We start from the raw sequence: 20,090 nt of genomic DNA on the forward strand, positions 1-20,090 counted from the left end.
CTAGCCTGGGAAATTCCACATGCCTCGGGTGTGGCCCGTGAAGCAAAATAAATAAATAAATAAATAATTTAAAAAAAGAAAGATGAGAGAAAGAAAGAAAGAAAAGAAATGCAAATGCAAGTAGATGAAAATGTCAAGCCAAGTGACCTTTGGGTTGGAGGGACTGTCAGGATTATCTCTGATTCTTTCTTTTCTGACTCCCAGGGTTGTTTCTGTTATGCTCAGGAAAATGACACTTAGTGACTCATGATCAATAGTGTGAACATTGAATTACTCTTCTAATTCAAACTTTTTTTTCAGCAGCCTTCTCTCTGACCAACTGCATTGATTAGTAAGAAAATTAATGGGAATTATTCTATGCATTTATTAATATTTATTAATTTTTATTCCATAAATTTAATGGGAATTATTCTGTTATTACCATGGAATAGAGATGGCGAGTATGTTTATTTTTCCTACTGTACACATTAAGAGATAACTGAAAGGTAAACTAACGTCTATCCCTGATACCATTTGTGCCTTGGTTTTATCAAAATAAATACACAACTGAGATAAAAAACAAGGACCTACTATATAGTACAGGATCTGTATTCAATATCTTTTAATAACCTATAATGAAAAGGAATCCAAAAAAGAATTTACGTGTCTGTGCGTGTGTGTCTAACTGAATCACTTTGTATACACTTGAAGCTAACACAACATTGTAAATTAATTATACTACAATAAAAAATGGTTAAAAATAGGGAGTTCCTGTTGTGACTCAGTAGGTTAAGAAACTGACATAGTGTTTGTGAAGATGCGGGTTCCATCCTTAGCCTTGTTCAGTGGGTTAAGGTGTTGCCGTGAGCTGTGGCGTAGGTCGCAGATGAGGCTCGGATTCAGGGTTGCTGTGGCTCTGATGTAAGCCGGCAGCTGTAGCTCTAATTAGACCCCTAGTCTGGGATCCTTCATATGCCTCAGGGAAATGACAAAAAGACCAAAAAAAAAAAAAAAATGTACAAGTGATATGAAAAGAAGAGGGAGGGAAGAGAAGGAGCAGGAGATGGAGCATTAAAAAGTCAGGAGATGGCCATAATGACACAGTATGACAGTGGGTAAAGCAAGACTGAAATTTAATAGTGTTATTTCCTGGGCTGCTTCTAACAACAGTGCCCAGAAGTTTTAAACCTTTCTGAAAATTGATGAATGAAGATAATAGCCATTCATTCTCCAAGTCTCAGTCTCCGAGCTTCAGAACGTGAAAGGTGGAGGAATAACAAAGTGCCAAAATGGCATCAAAATTATAACTGAAAGTCACATCCTGTTTTCTATTTTTACTTTTCAGATCTTGAGAGAATAAGAAGCTTTAGGACTGGAGGCACCCAGAAAAGCCCTCTTGAAGTTGATATTTAGCTGGAAATTTATTTTATTGTGTATTTAAAGATATCTAAGGAAGAAACTTCAGTAGCTTCTTGGATAAATTACTCAGTGTTTAATAACTTCTTTAGCTTTCACCTAAATCTATTTTCCTGAGTTTATCTAAGACACTCTGGCTTTATGATCAGCAGTGTTATTATTCTACACTTTCACAATTCAGTATTCACAGTGCAACAACCCTCACTGAGCAACATGGGTCTCTCAGACAGTGGGATTTATGTGAGTTGGTTGGACAGGTGAGTTGAGGGGACTTAAAAAAAACTCCGTCCATGGGACCAATGGATGAAAACTCTGTCATGAGCAAGTGTCAGAGCTCTTGCCTTGAGCTATGGTGACTCACTGCATGTTCCTGGGCCCAGGAATCCTTCATGTTGTTTCTTCTCATTTACTACTTTGAAAAAAAAAATATATATATATATATATATATATTTTGTCTTTTTGCCATTTCTTGGGCCACTCTCGCGACATACGGAAGTTCCCAGGCTAGGGGTCGAATTAGAGCTGTGGCCACCGGCCTACACCACAGCCACAGCAACGCGGGATCCGAGCCACGTCTGCGACCTATACCACAGCTCACAGCAACGCCAGATCCTAAACCCACTGAGCAAAGCCAGGGATCAAACCTGCAACCTCTTGGTTCCTAGTCGGATTTGTTAACCACTGCGCCACGATGGGAACTCCTGAAATATATTTTTTAATGTCAGGTAGTTTTTTGTTTACTTATTTAAATTGAAGCATAGTTGATTTACAAAGGTGTGTTAATTTTAGGTGCACAGCAAAGTGATTCAGTGTGTGTATGTGTGTATGTGTATAGATATATAGACATATTCTTTTCCGTTATGGCTTATTACAGGACATTGAATAGAGTTCCCTGCACTGTACAGTAGGACACTGTTGTTTATTCTATTTATTTTTTTTGTATTTTTAGGGCCGAACCGCATATGGAGGTTCCCAAGCTAGGGGTCGAATCAGAACTGTAGCTGCTGGCCTACACCACAGCCACAGCAACCCAGGATCCGAGCTGTGTCTGTGACGTAGACCACAGCTTATGATAATCTGCTAATCCCAAACTCCTAATTTTTTTCCTACCCTGCTTGTTAACCATATGTTTGTTTTCTATGTCTGCGAGTCTGTTTCTATCTTGTAAATGAGTTCATTTATTTTATTTTATTTTATTTTTATTTTGGGCTGCTCCTGTGGCATGTGGAAGTTCCCAGGCTAGATGTCAAATAGAGCTACAGCTGCTGGCCAATGCCACAGCCACAGCAATGTCAGATCCAAGCCTCGTCTATGACCAACACCACAGCTTGTGGCAGCACCGCATCCTTAAACCATTGAGTGGGGCCAGGGATTGAACCTGCATCCTCATGATACTAGTTGGATTTGTTAGCACTGAGCCACAGCAGGAACTCCTATATCATACTTCAGATTCCCTGTATAGGCAATCTCATATGGTATTTGTCTTTTTCTCACTTACTTCACTTAGTATGATCATCTCTAGGTTCATTCATGTTGCAGCAAATGGCATTATTTTATTCCTTTTTATGGCTGAGTAGTAGCTCACAGCAACGCTAGATCCTTAACCCACTGAGCAAGGCCAGGTATCGAACCCAAATCCTCATAGATACTAGTCAGGTTTATCTCTGAGCCATGATGCAGGAACTCCCTTTCTGTTTTTTTTTTTTTTTTTTTAGTTTAAAAAATATTTTTATTTTACATACAAAGAGCTAGCATTGTTTCTGCATAAGGAAGATGTCCTGGATGACCTACTCAAGGAAGATCACTTAGTCCAAGTATATGAAGCCAATATCCTTGCTCAGTGGCAGAAACACTGGTGGCACAAACTGAGGCCACACTTCCAGATCAGACCCTGCAGCTTTGAGCAGACATAGCAGTACCAGATCCTTAACCCACTGAGTGAGACCAGGGATTGTACCTGCATCCTCATGGATACTAGTTGGATTCTTAACCGGCTGAGTCACAATGGGAGCCACTTCTCCAGGTAATTTTAAAGAAAACTCTGTTGAACAGGAAAAGGCAGAACACTCACTCTATTTCTCTAGTGCAGCTCTTATTTCTCAGGCTTCACCAAAGAAGAGAAATTCAGGGGCCCAGGTCGTTGCCCCAGAGATTGATCATCTAAGGCCCGCTCAGTTGTCCTTGAACTCCAGCTCCACACTGGCCATGCTGAGCCCCCCACCTCCACCCCAGAATTCTTCCTCTCCTCAGAATTAGACAATTGTTGTTTTGTCTGCCCAGCCCACATCTCCCCCTTTCCCCCAAGTTACCGTATGATCCAGCAATCGCGCTTCTGCATCCCCACACACAAGAACTGAAAGCAGGGTCTCAGAGAGATATTTGTACACCCATCTTCACAGCAGCATTATTTATGGTAAATAATGTAAAGAATGCAGAAGCAACCCAAGTGTCCAAAAATGGATGAAACGATAAGCAAAATGTGTTATTTATATATACAATGGAGTGTGACTTGGCTTAAAAAGGAAGGAAACTCTGATATATGCTACAACCTAGTGGTTGAAACCTTGAGGATATTATGCCAGGCAAAATAAGCCAGACCCAAAAAAGGACAAATACTGTACAAATCCACTTATATGAGGTACTTAGAATAGTCAAAATCTTGGAGACAGAAAGTAGCATGGTGGTTGCCAAGGTTACCCTTTAAACTGGGTATAGAGTTTCAGTTTTACAAGATGAAAAGAGTTCTGGAGATAAATGGTGGGAAGGGTTACACAACATGATGAATACATATTTTGCTTTTTAGGGCCGCACCTGTGGTATGTGAAGGTTCCCAGGTTAGGGGTTGAATTGGAGCTATAGCTTCTGGCCTACGCCACAGTCACAGCAACACCAGATCCGAGCTACATGTGCAACCTACACCACAGCTCATGGCAATGGTAGATCCTTAACCCACTGAGTGAGGCCAGGGATCGAATCTGAAACCTCATGGTTCATGGTCGGATTCGTTTCCGCTGCACCATGACAGGAAGTCCAACATGATGAATATATTTCAGGACATTGAACCACACCCTTAAAAATGGTTAAGACAGTAAATTTTATGTTATATGTATTTTACCATAATTTAAACATTGGGGAAAAAAATCACTTGGGTGCTTTTAACCAGTCCTATGCTTAGGCTGCATCTTTGACTAATTCTATCAGATTCTCTGAGGGTAGGATCCAGATACCTGCATATATATATATATTTTAAAAGCTCCCCCTGGAGTTCCTGCTGTGGTGCTGTGGGTTAAGGGTCTGACTGCAGCAGCTTGGCTCGCCTCAGAGGCACGGGTTTGATCCCTGGCCTGATGCAGTGGGTTAAAAGATTTGGAGTTGCTGGAGCTGCGGAATAGGTTGTGGCTGCAGCTTGGACTCAATCCCTGGCCTGGGAATTTCCATATTTGGTTGGTGTGGCCGAAAAAGAAGAAAAAAAATTTGTTGAAGAATTGAATGAATGTAGAAAACAAGTAGAAAACACTGAATGGGTTTATAAGCTCCTGCCCAATTGTATGATAGACCCTAAGGGCAATAGAAATTTTTGTTAATTTTTATTAATTAATCCACTCATTTATTTAAGTTGTAGTAGGTTATGTATGATTGTGGTGCCTAATCTAAAAGATACAGAAAGATACGTATTTGAAATTCTCCCTCCTGGTTGCACAACCATTGACTAGTACACTTTTTTTTTTTTAGGGCCGTACCTGCGCAGGTGTAGGCTGCCAGCCTACACCACAGCCACAGCAACTCAGGAGCTGAGCCATGTCTGGAACCTACACCACAGCTCATGGCAACGCCAGATCCCCTGACCCACTTAGTAAGGCCAGGGCTCAAACCTGAATCCTCATGGATACTAGTTGGATTCATTTCCACTGCGCCACAACAGGAACTCCAAAACACTTTAAATGGGTGGATTGTAGAAGTTCCCGTTGCAGTGCAACAGAAGCAAATCCAAATAGTACCCATGAGGATTCAGGTTTGATCCCTGGCCTTGCTCAGTGGGTTAAGGATCTGGTATTTCCATGAGCTGTGGTGTAGGTCGAAGACACGGCTCAGATCCCACATTGCTGGGGCTGTGGTGTAGGCCGGCAGCTGAAGTTCTGATTGGACCTCTAGCCTGGGAACTTCCCTATGCTGAAGGTGCGGCCCTAAAAACAAACACATAAATAAATAAATAAATAGGTGGATTATATGTGAATTACGTCTCAATAAAACTGTTAAAAAAGGAACTAATCTTCCTCCTATCCTTGTGCTTTGGCCACCCTGTTTGGTTTTTTTTCCCAGAAGCAACCCTATGACCTGCTTTCTTCTTCCAGAGAGGTACATAAATATATATATAGTTCTATGTATTTCTATATATGTGTGTGTATGTGTGTATATATACATATATGTGTGTGTGTGCATATATATATATATATATATATGGGGGGTGGAGTGTATCACCCTCTTTCTAATGAAAATTCTAGGGCAGAGTCCTAAAAGAATTATGGGCTGGGAGCTCCCGTCATGGCTCAGCAGTAATGAGCCTGACTGGTATCCATAAGGATGCAGGTTCTATCCCTGGCCTCACTCAGTGGATTTAGGATCCAGTGTTGCTGTGAGCTGCAGTGTAAGTTGCAGATGGAGTGTTAGGTCACAGATGCAGTGTAGGTCACAGATGTGGCTCAGATCTGGCAGTCCTGTGGCTGTGGTGTAGGCCAGCAGCTGCAGTCTGATTCAACCTCTAGCCTGGGAACTTCTATATGCCATGGGTGTGGCCCTAAAAAGCAAGCAATAAATAAATAAATTAAATTTAATTAATTAAATTAAACAAAAGGTCTTCCCTGCCTGCGGCCCCCCTCTCCCGATCCCCTGCCAGGAGATGGTGGGTTATATTTTATCTTGTCCATATAGAGGTTTGCTTTGCTCTTGCGTGTTCCAGGGTGGGGAGAGACAAGGAGAAAGCATAGGATACAGGCGTCTGTTGGTGTAATTGTCTCTCTCCTTTCCGTCTTCACTATCCACAAAAAAGAGCAGCATGATTACTTACAGAACTGAACCTGTAGGCTAGATTTTCTTCAGATATCTCTGGCTCAGATGCAGATCAGATCTGGAGTCTTTGAGGCAGGAAATAGATGGATCCGAAGCTGAGCAACTGGAACCTGTTCCCCGTGGACAGATACTTCAAGATAAAGATTATGTCAGGAGCAAGGAGAACCTGCGTCATACTTGGATAGAGACCACATATTTCTCATTCTTGAGGTCAAAGAGACCTCAGGAACTACATGTTTTCAGAAAAGTTTGAGTAGAAAGGGGCACCAGACCATAGCACATCCCATCAACTTCCCAGAAAGCCTTGCGCTAGACCCCATCCTGGCTAAAGATGGATGCACACGTGGGGAAGGCCCTGAGCAAGGCCAAATGTGGGCTCAAGGCCAGACAGCAGGATGATTGGCCAGAGGAAACCTGGAAGGGCTGCCCCCATACTAGTGATTTACTCCACCTCCAAAGCACACATCTCTCAGTTCCTCTCTTGCTCTGTCTGTCTGTCTGTCTCTGCTTCCCACCCCACAACTGGAGCCAGCCTGTGCTTTCTCCACACCTATCTTCTCTGTCTTCTTTCTTCAAACGCTTTATTTGGCTCACTACCCTCAGTCTCTTTGCCGAATTCTTTCTCCAAAGGAACAAGTACTGGGGGCCAACATCAAGTGGTTAGGGTTCAGCATTCTCACCCCACAGCCACCTGAAAGAGCATCTTGATCCTTTCAGCCATCCTTCTGATCTGATCCTTCCAGTGGTCTTTGTTCCCTCTGTGTTCTGGATCAGGGCTGGAGTTGCCACTTTGACCTTTTGGGACCTTCACCCCACCTACTTTCTTTTGGCCTTTCCTGCTGGCCCTTCCTGGGATGGCTCAACCAGAACTACATTTGCTGCACTGTGTCTGAACTCTGAGATCAGCAGGAGGCTTAGATGACTAGGAACCATGAGGCTGCGGGTTTGATCCCTGGCCTTGCTCAGTGGGTTAAGGATCTGGCGTTGCCATGAGCTGTGGTGTGGGTTGCAGATGCAGCTTGGATCTGGTGTTGCTGTGGCTGGGGTATAAGTCAGCAGCTGCAGCTTCTGTTCGCCCCCTAGCCTGCCAGTTACCTCAGCTTTATTTTTGCTAAGGTTTGCATGTACAACTTTTGCAGGAATACCTTATGGTTGAGATGTGTCTCTTATTTTGTATCCAGTCTGACAAGCTTGTTTTAACAGGTGTGCTTATCCCATACATGTTTAAGGTAGATACTGATAGACTGGCACTTAGAAATACCACTGATGAATTCCCTTCATGGCCCAAAGGAAACGAATCCGACTAGGAACCATGAGGTTGTGAGTTCGATCCCTGGCTCAGTGGGTTAAGGATCTGGTGTTGCTATGAGCTGTGGTATGGGTTGCAGATGCAGCTCGGATCTGGAGTTGCTGCAGCTGTGGCATTGGCCCTCAGCTGCAGTTCCGATTCAATCCCTAGCCTGGAACCTCCATATGCCTTGGGTGTGGCCCTAAAAAGCAAAAAAAAAAAAAAAAAGTAAATAAATACATAAATACCACTGACTATTTTTTTGTCTATTGAGCCACCTGTTTCTTGTCTTTCTTTCCTCCTATTTTCTTTCACACTTTGGCAATATGTTTATTATTCTATCCCCCACCTCTATTAGTTGTTGGTTGTAAACCTCTATTATTCTTTAAATGATACCATAGGATTATAACATGCATTCTTGACCTATTATGGTAGAATATAAATTAGTACTTCACTTTCCCAAAAGCTGTGAAGATCTTTGACTGTTTTAACTGCATTCACCTACTCTCAACTTTTGTGCTATTATTTAGTATTTTAGGAGTTCCCTGTTGGTTCAGCAGGTTAAGGATATAGCATTGTCACTCCTGTGACAGGGGATTTGATCCCTGGCCCCGGAATTTTCGCATGCCACAGCGGCAGCTCAGAAAAATTTTTTAATATTATGTAAATTTAAATCTTATGTAAACCTCCAAAAGTCATTTGCATTGTTCTATAAAATAGTAATTTTCATTCATATTTATTTCCAATTTACCCTTTTCAATAATCTTGGTTCATGTGCCCTTCATTTTTAGATTTTAATCTTGGATCATTTTCTCTTTATCTAAAGAGTTTCCTTCAGTATTTATTTTACTTTAGGTCTGCTGGCAGTTGGGTCTTTTTATTTATTTCTCTTTTTATTTTAATGTCTTTGTCCAGGTGCATAACAGTGATTCAATATTTCAAAACATTACAAAATGATCTCCACCCTTTCCTCTTTAATTACCCCAACTTTTTTTTTTTTTTTTTTTTTTTTTAGGGCTGCACACCTGGCACATGAAAGTTCTCAGGCTAGGGGTCCAATCAGAGCTACAGCTGCCAGCTTATACCACAGCCACAGCAACAAAGGATCCAAGCCACTTCTGTGACCTACACCACAGCTCACATGGCTACACTGGATCCTTAACACACTGAGCAAGGCCAGGGATTGAACCTGTGTCCTCATGGATACTAGATGGATTCATTACCACTGAGCCACGATGGGGACTCCGGTAAAGTTTGATTCGTACATGCAGTGCTGGGTGTAGAGAATCCTTGGGGATCACAGGCCCTTTTATTACCCAGGCCTTAAATGTAATGATCGTTTTTTTCTTTTCTAGGGCTGCACTTTTGGCATATGGAGGTTCCCAGGCTAGAGGTCTAATCGGAGCTGTAGTTGCCGGCCTACACCACAGCCATGGCAATGCCAGATCTGAGCCGATTCTGTGACCTACCCCACAGCTCATGGCAACGCTGGATCTTTAACCCACTGAGCGAGGCCAGGGATCAAACCCAAAACCTTGTGGTTCCTAGTTGAATTCATTTCTGCTGTGCCACAACGGGAACTCCTGTAATGATCTTTTTAAAGGCTGAAACATCCACCAGAAGCCGAGGCTTGTTCTGTGCTCTGCAACCCTTGAGCAGAACCTCCTGAATTCCTTAAGAAAGGAGCACCCTCGAGGTTTCAATTTACATGTCATATGTCACATCAAAAAAAGCCACGTTTGGTTTTGGCTTGTCACTTAACTAAGAATCTTTGGAATTTCACTTGTTAAATAAAATCTGTTTTCATATCCTCTTGCCTTTTTCAGGACAAGGTGGAGGAGAAAAGGTCTGTATTTGCCTTTTTGATTTTTTTTATAAAATTTTATTTACTTCATTTCTTTCTTTCTTTTTACAACCTCACCTGTGGCATATGGAAGTTCCCTGGCCAGGGGTTGAATCAAAGCTGCAGCTGCCGGCTTATGACACAGCCACAGCAACGCTGGATCATTAACCCACTGAGTGAAGCCAGGGATTGAACCCGAATCCTTGTGGATACTAGTTGGTTCTTAACCCACTGAGCCACAATGGGAACTCTGTGAAATTCACTCTTTTTTAGTGTGCAAATATGAGTTTTTGCAGACTTATATACCTATGAGTTTTACATGAAAGTTCATACAGCTTTCTTTGTAATGGCCTCAAATTAGAAATATCCCAATGTACATCAGTAGGTGAGGAGATAAACTAATGTGGCACAGAGACAGTAGGACACGCTTTGGCAGTAAAAATGAACAAAGTATGGATGTAGCAACATGCACGCATTTAAAAATATAATAAGCAAGGGGTTCCCTTGTGTCATAGCAGATTAGAGATCTGGCATTGTCACTGCAGTGGCTTTGATTGCTGCTGTGATTTGGGTTTGGTCCCTGGCCAGGGAAGTTCTGCATGCCAAAGGTGCAGCCAAAAAAACAAAAACAAAAACATAAAAATATGAGTGAAAGAAGCCAGATACAAAAGAATATATACTGTATATTTATTACAAATACTAGAAAATCCATCATGACTGAAAACAGATCCGTGAGGACCTGGGGGCTAGAAAGTGCAAGTAGGGACTAACTCAGAGGGACACGAGGATGCTGTTGGGGGTGATGAGTGTTCTTGACTGTGGTGTGTGCACCTGCTGAAACTTATCCAAGCATGCATATGCAATAGGGAGAGTCATTTATTGTACATGTACTATACTTTGATAAAGCAGATTATAAATTCTCTTCTTCATCCTCACTAGCAGAAGCCCAGGGGCAGGATCCTCTCCTTGCAGCATGGGGTGACTATCTGCCATGGTCTTGAACTATAAAATATAAGTGATAATCCTCTAGTTGGGGCTTCCTGGAAGGTTTTTTTTTTTTCTCCTATCTTTTTATCTTTTCTAGGGCCATACTGCAGCATATGGAGGTTCCCAGGCTAGGAGTCTAATTGGAGCTGTAGCCACAGACCTACACCACAGCCACAGCAACTCGGGATCCGAGCCACGTCTGCGACCTACACCACAGCTCATGGCAATGCCAGATCCTCAACCACTGAGTGAGGCCAGGGATTCAACCTGCAACCTCATGGTTCCTAGTCGGATTCGTTAACCACTGAGCCACAATGGGAACACTGGAAGGTTCTTTGATAGAGGGCAAATCCATGTGTTAAATGTGTTCTGCTCTTCCCCATTTTCCCATCTATCACCAAGAAATGATGCTGAGGTTGCAATCCTGGCATCATGAGATGACAAGCATGAACAAAAAGTTATGCATGAAAGCTGGAAAAACAGAAGGAGCATAAGACTAAATAAATCAATTGTGGCATTGCTGTGTTAGTAAGAAGAATAAATTCCTTCCTTGTTTCAGTCATTCTATGGCAGGGTTTTTGTTGTTGTTGTTGTTGTTGTTAATTATAACCAAGTACAATCTCAACAGATACAGACTTTCTCTGTTAATGGACCAAGCCCACTATGGTAAATCTCTGATCTGTCTTCCTGACCTTCAGGACCAGGCTCAGTTTTAGAATGCATTTTTCTTTTTATGGCCACACCTGTGGTGTATGGAAGTTCCAAGGCTAGAGGTCGAATTGGAGCTGCAGCTGCCAGCCTACACCACAGCCATGGCAACATGGGATCTAAGCCAAGTCTTCGAACTACACCTCAACTCACGTCAACGCTGGATCCTTAACCCACTGAATGAAGCCAGGGATGGAACCCGCATCCTCATGGATACTAGTCAGGTTCCTAACCCACTGAGCCACAATGGCAACTCTGGCAATTTTAGAATCTGAATTGTCCTGAGCAGCCCTGGCTCAGGTACTGAAGCACCAGCCTCGTTTCTTGGCTTAGACCCATTCATCAGCATCATGCCTGGTTGCAGCTTTTCTCACAGCATTGTGAGGTGCTCAGACTCAGGTTTCTAGGCTCCTGAACAGGAACTGTAACTCTCCAGGCTGTCCAAAATTGGCAGATTCTCCTTGCTCTCCCAGTTACTTTTTTCCCCACTCAGTTGACCATGACTCAGGACTTTTCTTCTTTTTCCAGTGAAAATATCTTTTTCCAGAGTATAAAGCTTGACTCTCCTGACATCTTTCACCACTGTGCTCTTTTGCCTGTGCCTTTTTCATTGTAGCACTTACTTTTGTTTTAATAATATATTATTAAAGTCCCATTTATCTCCCCAATTAGATAGATGTTAAGCTTCAGAAGGGCAGGGACCATGCTTATTTTTTCCACATCTTTATTCCCTTTACATGCAGGTGGCCACACAGTCTTCCCTGGATGATAAGCGAATAAATGAACAAAACTTCCACATCATTTGCAGGTGGCGTGCAGACTGCTAATTCATTAGCTTGGATTATTTTTCATGCCATGATCATTTCTCCAAAAATTTACAAAACCATGAAGACTAGGTCCACTAAAATATATACACTAGATAACTTCTGACGCACCATTATAGGTTGCCAACAATCATTTTTCATCTCGTAATTTTCTGCCATCTTCCTCATATTATCTCTCATAATCTCTCACTATTTCTTATACTATCTCCTGTTTGTTAAACAGATAATGATAAGTCAACTAGTCTGAACTTTCATACCTATTTTCTCTTCATTTCAAAATAATTTATTCTCTAAGGTACTTTCTAATCTCTACTTTCAACGCAGAAGGTTTAGCAATCTCTGTTTTCTCCAAATACTTTGGGATCTTTGTTTCCTTAATCTATGTCCCTGCCTCCTACTCATCTACATCACCTACAATCTCTTCCTTTCCACTTATCCCTTTCCTTTTTGTCCTCAGATCATTCATTCATTCAACAAATGTTTATTAAACACTTACTAAACATTTTGCACTGTTTTAGGCGCTTTGAAACTATCAATGAGTAAATGCTCATGGAATTCATATAGGAGTGGAGGGAGAAGGCAATAAACACATATATAAATCAGAGTATTTAAGACTGAAGGAGAGAATAAAGCGGGGGAGTTTAGGAATTGAGGTGAGGGAAGGGTTTCAACTTTAAACCTTACCCCATAACTTACCCCCAGTAACTTTGAATGTAACCTTATTTGGAGAGAAGCCTTTTAAAGAGGAGATTAAGTTAAAATGCGGCAGTAACGAGGGTTATGATTTGGCCCACATGGAATCAGGAAAACCAGCGAAAAGTGTTTTATACAGGAAAGCCTGGTGTACTTGGTTAACTATAGCTGATAAAATGAAGACAAGAGAATTTGTCTTTTGAATTCAGCAGTGGTGGCCTCAGCAAGAGCAGTTTTGGTGGAGTTGTGGGCACAACAGCCTGACTTTAACATGTCTGACAAGGACAGAAGAGAAATGGAAGACAAAGAGCTTAGAGATTTATTGTACTGAGGAACAATGGAACGTGCTACGAAGTGGAGGTTTTTGCTCATTTTGCTTTTGGGAAGAAGAATTTAAGAGCATGTTTGTATGCCAGCATCTTCAAAAAAAAAAAAAAAAAATCTTCAGAATTGTGATGGGGCCATTGCCTCCTAGCTTTAGCCTCCCAACTAGTCTCTTCATCTTTGATGCTCTTCTTTTGAAAACTGCTGAGGAATTCATCTTTCTAAACCACAACCCTTATCTCTTCACTCATCTGCTCAAAAGTCTTCAAGGCGTCCTTAACTGCTGGATAAAAAGTTCCGGAGCTTTAGCTGAACATTCAAATCTTCTCCAGTTTGGCCTTTTGCGGTTTTATCTCTTGCTCAGGTACAGAGCAAGGCAGACCAGATCAGAAGCCTTGGACTAAAGTCATGGTTCTGTAAATAGCTTGCTGTGCATTTAGACAAATGACGTAAGTGCACCGGGGCCGGGCTCCTTCTTTACAACGAGGAAGGGACCTGTCCGGTAGACTAGATCACTGATCACTGTAGATCACTGGCATCTCTTACAAGCCTTGTTTTCAGTACTATCGCGAACACAAGCAGGATCCTCTCCCAACTCGTCACCCCTTCTACTTCTAGAAACTACACGTCTTGTGCAGTCACTTATTTTTCTTGCTCTTCTTTTGCCTTTCTAAACAGATCAAGCTTAGCAGAGCCGCAGCGTAACTCCTTGAAGGTCGGCCGCCTCCCCGCCACCAGGGACTCGCCTCCCACTCTTCGTTTCACTTGGGACCGTGCTCTCCACAGTCAGAATCCGCCACGTATTAAGTGCCGCTTCCAACCAATCAAGAAGTAGTTAGCTGGACTTTTGAGGGGCATCCGCTTCCACCAATGATCTTCAAGTCTTCTCTAGCGCCTTGCTTTGAGGGGGCGAGGCCAACCACCAAGCTAGCTAATCTGCTTCGGGGAAAGGTATTCTGGGAACTGGGGAACTCACCAATCATATAAGAATACTGCAGGGAGTGGCGTTTCTAATTGGTAACCGAGTCCGGAAGAGGGCCGAGCCTCGGGCTAAGGCAGTACAAGTTAATTGGTAGGCGCGATGTTGACAACCTCAGAAAACCCACCTTCTCCAACAGGACTAGCCTGGCTGCCCAGAGTGGCAGTGTCCGCAGCCAATTGGAGAGCATATGCGCGGAAAGTGTGTTCAATGGGCGATGTCCGAGGGAGGCTGTCAGTCAGGTGGCGGTGGCGGAGGCCGGGCTAAGACGTGGCCGGGATAACGCAGCTGGCGGTCCAGACCGTCCGGGCGGCGGCAGGGACTTTAGCGCTTCCACGTCTTGGTCGGGGGCTCCGAGAGACAGCAGAGGCGGGCGTCGGGGCTGCATCTCCATGCCCGCGCGCAGAGCGGGCCGCTGATGGAGCGCGCCACCCGCCCGGGGTCGCTGGCGCGGGCGCTGTTACTGTTGCTGCTGCTACTGGGGCTCTCGACCGGAATGGTGGTCGCGCGGCGCGCCTCGGAGCTCCCGACACCGACCTCGAAGGCGGCGTTCGGCCTGGGGGCCGCGGCCGCTCCCACCTCGGCCGCGCGGGTGCCGGCTTCCGGCGCCGTGACTGCAGCCGAGGTGACAGTGGAGGACGCCGAGGCGCTACCGGCGGCCGCGGGCGAGCAGGAGCCACGGGATCCGGAACCCGACGACGATCCTGACCTTCGGCCGTTCGGCAGGTGAGGGGCACGGGCTGAGCGCCGGGACCGCAGACCCGGGGAGGCGACTTATTTATGCGCGTGCGCCGCGGAGGATTGGGGGGCCGGCTCTCCACTCCGCCGGTTCCTCTGGCTAGCTGAGGACAGCTGGTGCCCAGGGGGCGAGCGCGGGAATGCTTTCCCATCTCCTGGACCAGTGGCGGGCATCCCTCAGCTCCCCGGCACCAGATCCTTGCTCGCGGGAGCGAGCAGCATCCTCGAAGGCGCCTGGGGGATGCTCGGAGAAGGGAGCGCGAGGTGGGGAAAAAACGTAGTTTACCTCTTGCATTGTTTTCGAGTTATATTCATACTCCAAGAAACTAACAGCCTCTTTTTTTCTTTCGTGAATTACGTTATGTCTGTGCTTGGGTGACAGCTGTTTGGGGAAAGGACTTCACAAAGAGATTTCAACATTTCCGTTTTAAACACACCCTTGTACTGCCCACGGACCAGGGTTGAAGTCAGAATTTCTCTTAATTGGGATCTGCAGAACGCCTGCATCAGAACCACCTAGGGATGCTGGTTAACTACAGTTTTCTGTGTTCCATCCCAGATTTACTGAATTAGACATTCCCAGGATAAGAACCTGGAATCTGCAAATTTAACACACACTCCGGATAATTCTTGAATACCACTAACTAATGCTTAAGCGCTCTGGTCATGTTCATGAATTTTGATAATTCACATTCTGGAGGCACCACTTGAATGTTTGTATATAGATGTTTTTACACTGGCAGATGTTTGACAAACTTTCCATAGGTTTTGCTAATGAAATAGCTATCCAGGAAGATTGTTTTTGTTTTAAAGAAACTTCTGAAGCACTTGCTCAAAGTGAGTTAACGTGAAATGGAGCAAGATGTGTCGTTTTTCTTAGATGCCACAACCACTGCAGCAGGTGCTTCTTGGCCCTGAAAAGGGCCCCTCGATGCCCTGGGGATACAGAGGTTAGGCAGAGAGTCCCTCCCCCCCAGGGGAGTGTGCAGTCCAGCAGTGAGCATTAAATGAAGAGATCTGTAATGACATTACAGGGCAGAAGCCATACAAATTAAATGCCATCAGTGTCCCAAGGTATATGTGGTGTTCTATGGGTGGGGTACCTGGGTGAGGTAGGAGAGCAGATAAGAAGAGGTTGTGGCAGAATGAGTTGTTTCCTGAAAAGTGGGTAGAATTGTATTGGGCAGATAGTGAACTTGAGGAAACAGCAAGAAACTGGAAAGTATGTTTAGGGAACATGGGGTGTGTGTGTGTGTGTGTGTGTGTGTAAGATACAGACAGACATGCATGTAGAAGACAAGGCTATAAAACTAGGTTGGGGCCATGTTGTGTATATGCAGCCTTAGGCTTGCTGACATCATCATCACCTGGGAACCCGTTAGGAATCCAGAATCAGGTACTAGGCAGACCCACTGAATGAGCATCTGTAGTTTAACAAGGTCAGCATGTGATTCACCTTACAGTTTGAGAAGCATTGTGTAGAGGACAACAAATGCTAAATTTGAGGGAAAGGTACCAAAGGAGACTGTTACAGCAGTGCAGTGCAGTCGAGAGGTGTCCTGACAAGCGGATAAGGAACACAGCAGGTAAATTTGAGAGACTGGCAGAATCTTGGTTCTTGGCCAATTAATTGATTCCTCCTCCATTGGCACCGCCATCTGAAGGTGGCGGGGGTGGGGAGGGTGGCTAGAGAGGTGAGAGCACATGGGGAAACCTGGGGAGATTTAGGGGAGCAGGGAGTAAAAGGCAAGGGCTTCCGTGTCGGGCGTGGTGACTCGGAGGCACTGGCAGGCCATCCAGAGGGAGAGGTTAGGTAGGAAAGGAGTGACTTCGGTTGGAGAGACATCAGGGTAAATGGCTGAAACAGGGAGAAGAGAAGGCTGGTGATAAAAGCTGCCGGAAATGCCTTATGTTTCAGGGATGATGAGCCAGCAAAGGAGACAGAAAGACAGCTGTCTGGGTTGGAGGTATGGCGTAAGGCCTGAGAAGATGAGGGATTTGGGATGAACACACATAAAGAATTTAAAGCCCTAGAGGGTTGGAGTTCCTGCTGTGGCGCAAGGGGATCAGTATCTTGAGCGCTGGGATGAGGGTTCTATCCCCCGCCCTGCAGTGGGGTTGAGGATCCGGTGTTGCCGCAGCTGCCAGGCAGGTCGCATTAGGCCTTGGATCTGATCCCTGGCCCAAAAACTTCCATATATCCATATACCTCGGGGCAGCAAATAATAATAATAATAATAAAATAAAGCACTAGAGGGTTACTCAGATTGCCAGAGGTTCAGCCTCATTTTGTCGACTGCTCACTGTTAAACCCATGACCCCTGATCTCCTTTATAGTTTCAGTGGGGAGGGAGCCTATACTGACAGGTTGAAAAAGAGGATCTGGCAAACACAGTTAGCTAGGAAGAGATGGGCGGGGGTTTAGGGGTCTACCTGGTAGCTTAAGATTGTGTGGAAAGTTTGAGAAACCTTGAGGAAGTAAATAGATAGAATCAACAAGAGATAAATATGCACAGTTTGCAAAACTTGTTTTTTTCCCCAAGTGCTCTTTCAAAAAAAGTAAAAAAACAGAGAATACCAGTTCTATAGTAATAGGCCGATATCCTGTTTATTTAAAGAGGGAGGATTAGGGAAACACATTTGGATTAACCAAGCGTTTATTACAAACAGCTGTAAAGAACCATGGTCCCTGCAACACTGTTTTTATTTATTTTTATTTTTTTAAATTTTATTTATTTATTTTTTGTCTTTTTGCCATTTCTTGAGCCACTCCCATGGCATATGGAGGTTCCCAGGCTAGGGGTCAAATCGGAGCTGCAGCCGCTGGCCTATGCCAGAGCCACAGCAAAGCGGGATCCAAGTCACGTCTGCTACCTACACCACAGCTCATGGCAACGCCAGATCCTTAACCCACTGAGGAAGGGCAGGGATCGAACTCGAAACCTCATGGTTCCTAGTGGGATTCGTTAACCACTGAGCCATGATGGGAACTCCGCAACACTTTTTTTAAAAGACAAGGTGGGGAATTAATATCTTTTGTTTTTGCCTGTTGTCTTTTGATGCTGAAGAAGCAGTTTGAGACTGGATAGTTTATTTTATTTTTGATGGAATTTTCTTTGGTTTCAGTCTAAATGCTTACTCTGCATCTCAAGCATGTGAATGAGTGAATAAATGTTTTTTTTTTTCTTTAAAAAGTAGCTAAAATGAACTTGTTTTTCTGGTAGCAGTCTTGTTGTCAGCGCTTCCTCTGTTAAATATTACATTTAGTTGAAATTTAAATGAGGTGGTCATTGCAGATTGTTGGGAAGAAACTCAAAATCTCACTGTTAGGCTTTATGCATATTAAGAGTTACCAGTTTTGGCATTCCTGTTGTGACTCAGTTGTTTGAGAAGCTGACGTAGTGTCTGTGAGGTTTCAGGTTTGATCCCTGGCCTTGCTCAGCAGGTTAAGGATCTAGTGTTACTGCAAGCTGTGGCATAGGTTGCAGATGCTGCTCAGATCCAGTGTGGCTGTGGTGTAGGCCTGTAGCTGCAGCTCTGATTTGACCTCTAGCCCAGGAACTTCCATATGCTGCTAGAGCAGCCCTAAAAAGAAAAAAAAAAGTTACCAGTTTTCCAACACCAGCACAAATAGCAAAATACAAGGTGTCACTTGGGGCTCTTTTGATGGGATAGATGTCTTCATAGTGACACCTGACAACCTCAGAAGTTGTAAAGAAGTAGTTTTAACTATCACACTCCTTTGTAAAATATTTGTTCCTTTTCCCTCTGTCTTTAATTCTTCTCAAATTTGTGCATCTGTAAACTGAGATAGTCAATGGTACAGAAATCTGGGCTTCCTCAGATTTTTGGGTTCATAATCAAGGCTTTGAAACTCATACAACCACTGGGTAGTAGAATCTCAGGATACAGTGCTGAAAGGGAACTCAGTCTTTTGCCCACTTTCCTGACCCCGGACTTTTAAAGTGGACTAAAATCACAAATAAAGAAGAATTCATGCGTAACTTTCGAGGCTTGTTGTTAAGCCAAAAGAAACATACTTTAGGCAAGCATGAGCTATCTTTGCTGTCTCTAATTGTCTGTTTAGCTTAATTGACACCTGGATGCTAGATATGATTATATAACAGGACTGGGGACATGATTCTGTATTCATACTCCCAGGTGCAGAAGATCACCTGTCTTGATCAGCTGCTGTGACCTGGACTTCCAAGTAGTTTTCATTCCTTAAATACTGCCTGGGAATTCCATCTACTTTTTTACCTTTTTCTTTTTTTTCCTGTAGGAGAGAAGCTGCCTGTGCATTTTTAGTATAACATGTTTTAAAATACAGAAAGGAGAATGGGCAGGTTTCAGAACTAAATGTGAGGGAGGAGATTAATTCTTTATTTTTTTTCCACCCCATTCTATTTGTAAACAACCATTGTATTAAAAAGGTTTCAGAGAGTAGAAAAAGTGCTTTGAAAAATGTTTTAATAGGAAAAGGAACTCTGTCACTCTCATGTGGTCTGTAACATTGAAAACTTAGATTGTATTTCTAAAGGTCTAGCTGATATGTCCAAGTTACATAGCAATTTTGGGCCCTGTATTTGTTTTGATTTGGGGCGTGGAGAGTCTTGTGATGTGTTTAAATAAAGGAAGTTTGATTTGACAATCTACTTAGTAAGTGAGGACTAAGACGTAAAGTCCAAGGAGTATGTTTGCTTTTCAGCAAGAACATATGCTTCCTTGAGTGAGAGTGTATATTTAGGTGGAGGATTCTTGGTTACATCAAAAAAGCAGGTTTGACCGAGTCACGTTTTTAACTTTGTGAAGTTCTTTTTTTTTCCTGTGAAAGGAAATGTACAGTTTTAAAATAAACAGTTGGTAACACAGAAACTATCCAATTGATGTAATTCGCCTGTCACCTGCTTCTGTTTCACGTGGGAAATTTATTCAGGCAGTAAGTCCCCTTCAGAGCTATTGCATGAAGGAATTCAGCGTTTGCTTATCAGACTCTGACAAACTTAATTGTTAATAGGCAGGTTTTCTGGGTGATGGAAGTCAGAGCAAACAAAACTTTTAAAAAGGGGTATTCATCCTGGCCCAAGGTCATTTCTGCTCAGTTGAGGGCTTAATCAGCATAATCAGCAATAACAGCATACATGATGTCTTGATGGAAATTCTGGAAGGAATAAAAGCTGCACATTGTAGTAATATAGGAGTTGCCACCAATGCAAACTTACAGTTAACAGAATGATAGAGTTA

At 43.5% G+C, this 20,090-nt stretch overlaps 1 protein-coding gene across 4 annotated transcripts in view; it reads left to right on the forward strand.

Moving 5' to 3' along the window:
* The first annotated feature begins 14,230 nt into the window (after nt 1–14,230).
* EIF2AK3 (eukaryotic translation initiation factor 2 alpha kinase 3) overlaps nt 14,231–20,090 on the forward strand; it is an 83,025-nt gene continuing 77,165 nt past the window's right edge. For 2 of the 4 annotated variants that reach the window (XM_047781565.1, XM_047781564.1), the window contains exon 1: nt 14,231–14,834. In XM_047781565.1, the coding sequence (XP_047637521.1) occupies nt 14,527–14,834 (308 nt within the window). In that variant the 5' untranslated portion in view covers nt 14,231–14,526. The remainder of the gene's footprint in view (nt 14,835–20,090) is intronic. The other 2 variants (XM_047781563.1, XM_047781566.1) reach the window with 2 other exon arrangements.

This window comes from Phacochoerus africanus, chromosome 5 (genome assembly GCF_016906955.1).
Source record: "Phacochoerus africanus isolate WHEZ1 chromosome 5, ROS_Pafr_v1, whole genome shotgun sequence".
Classification (NCBI taxonomy): domain Eukaryota; kingdom Metazoa; phylum Chordata; class Mammalia; order Artiodactyla; family Suidae; genus Phacochoerus; species Phacochoerus africanus.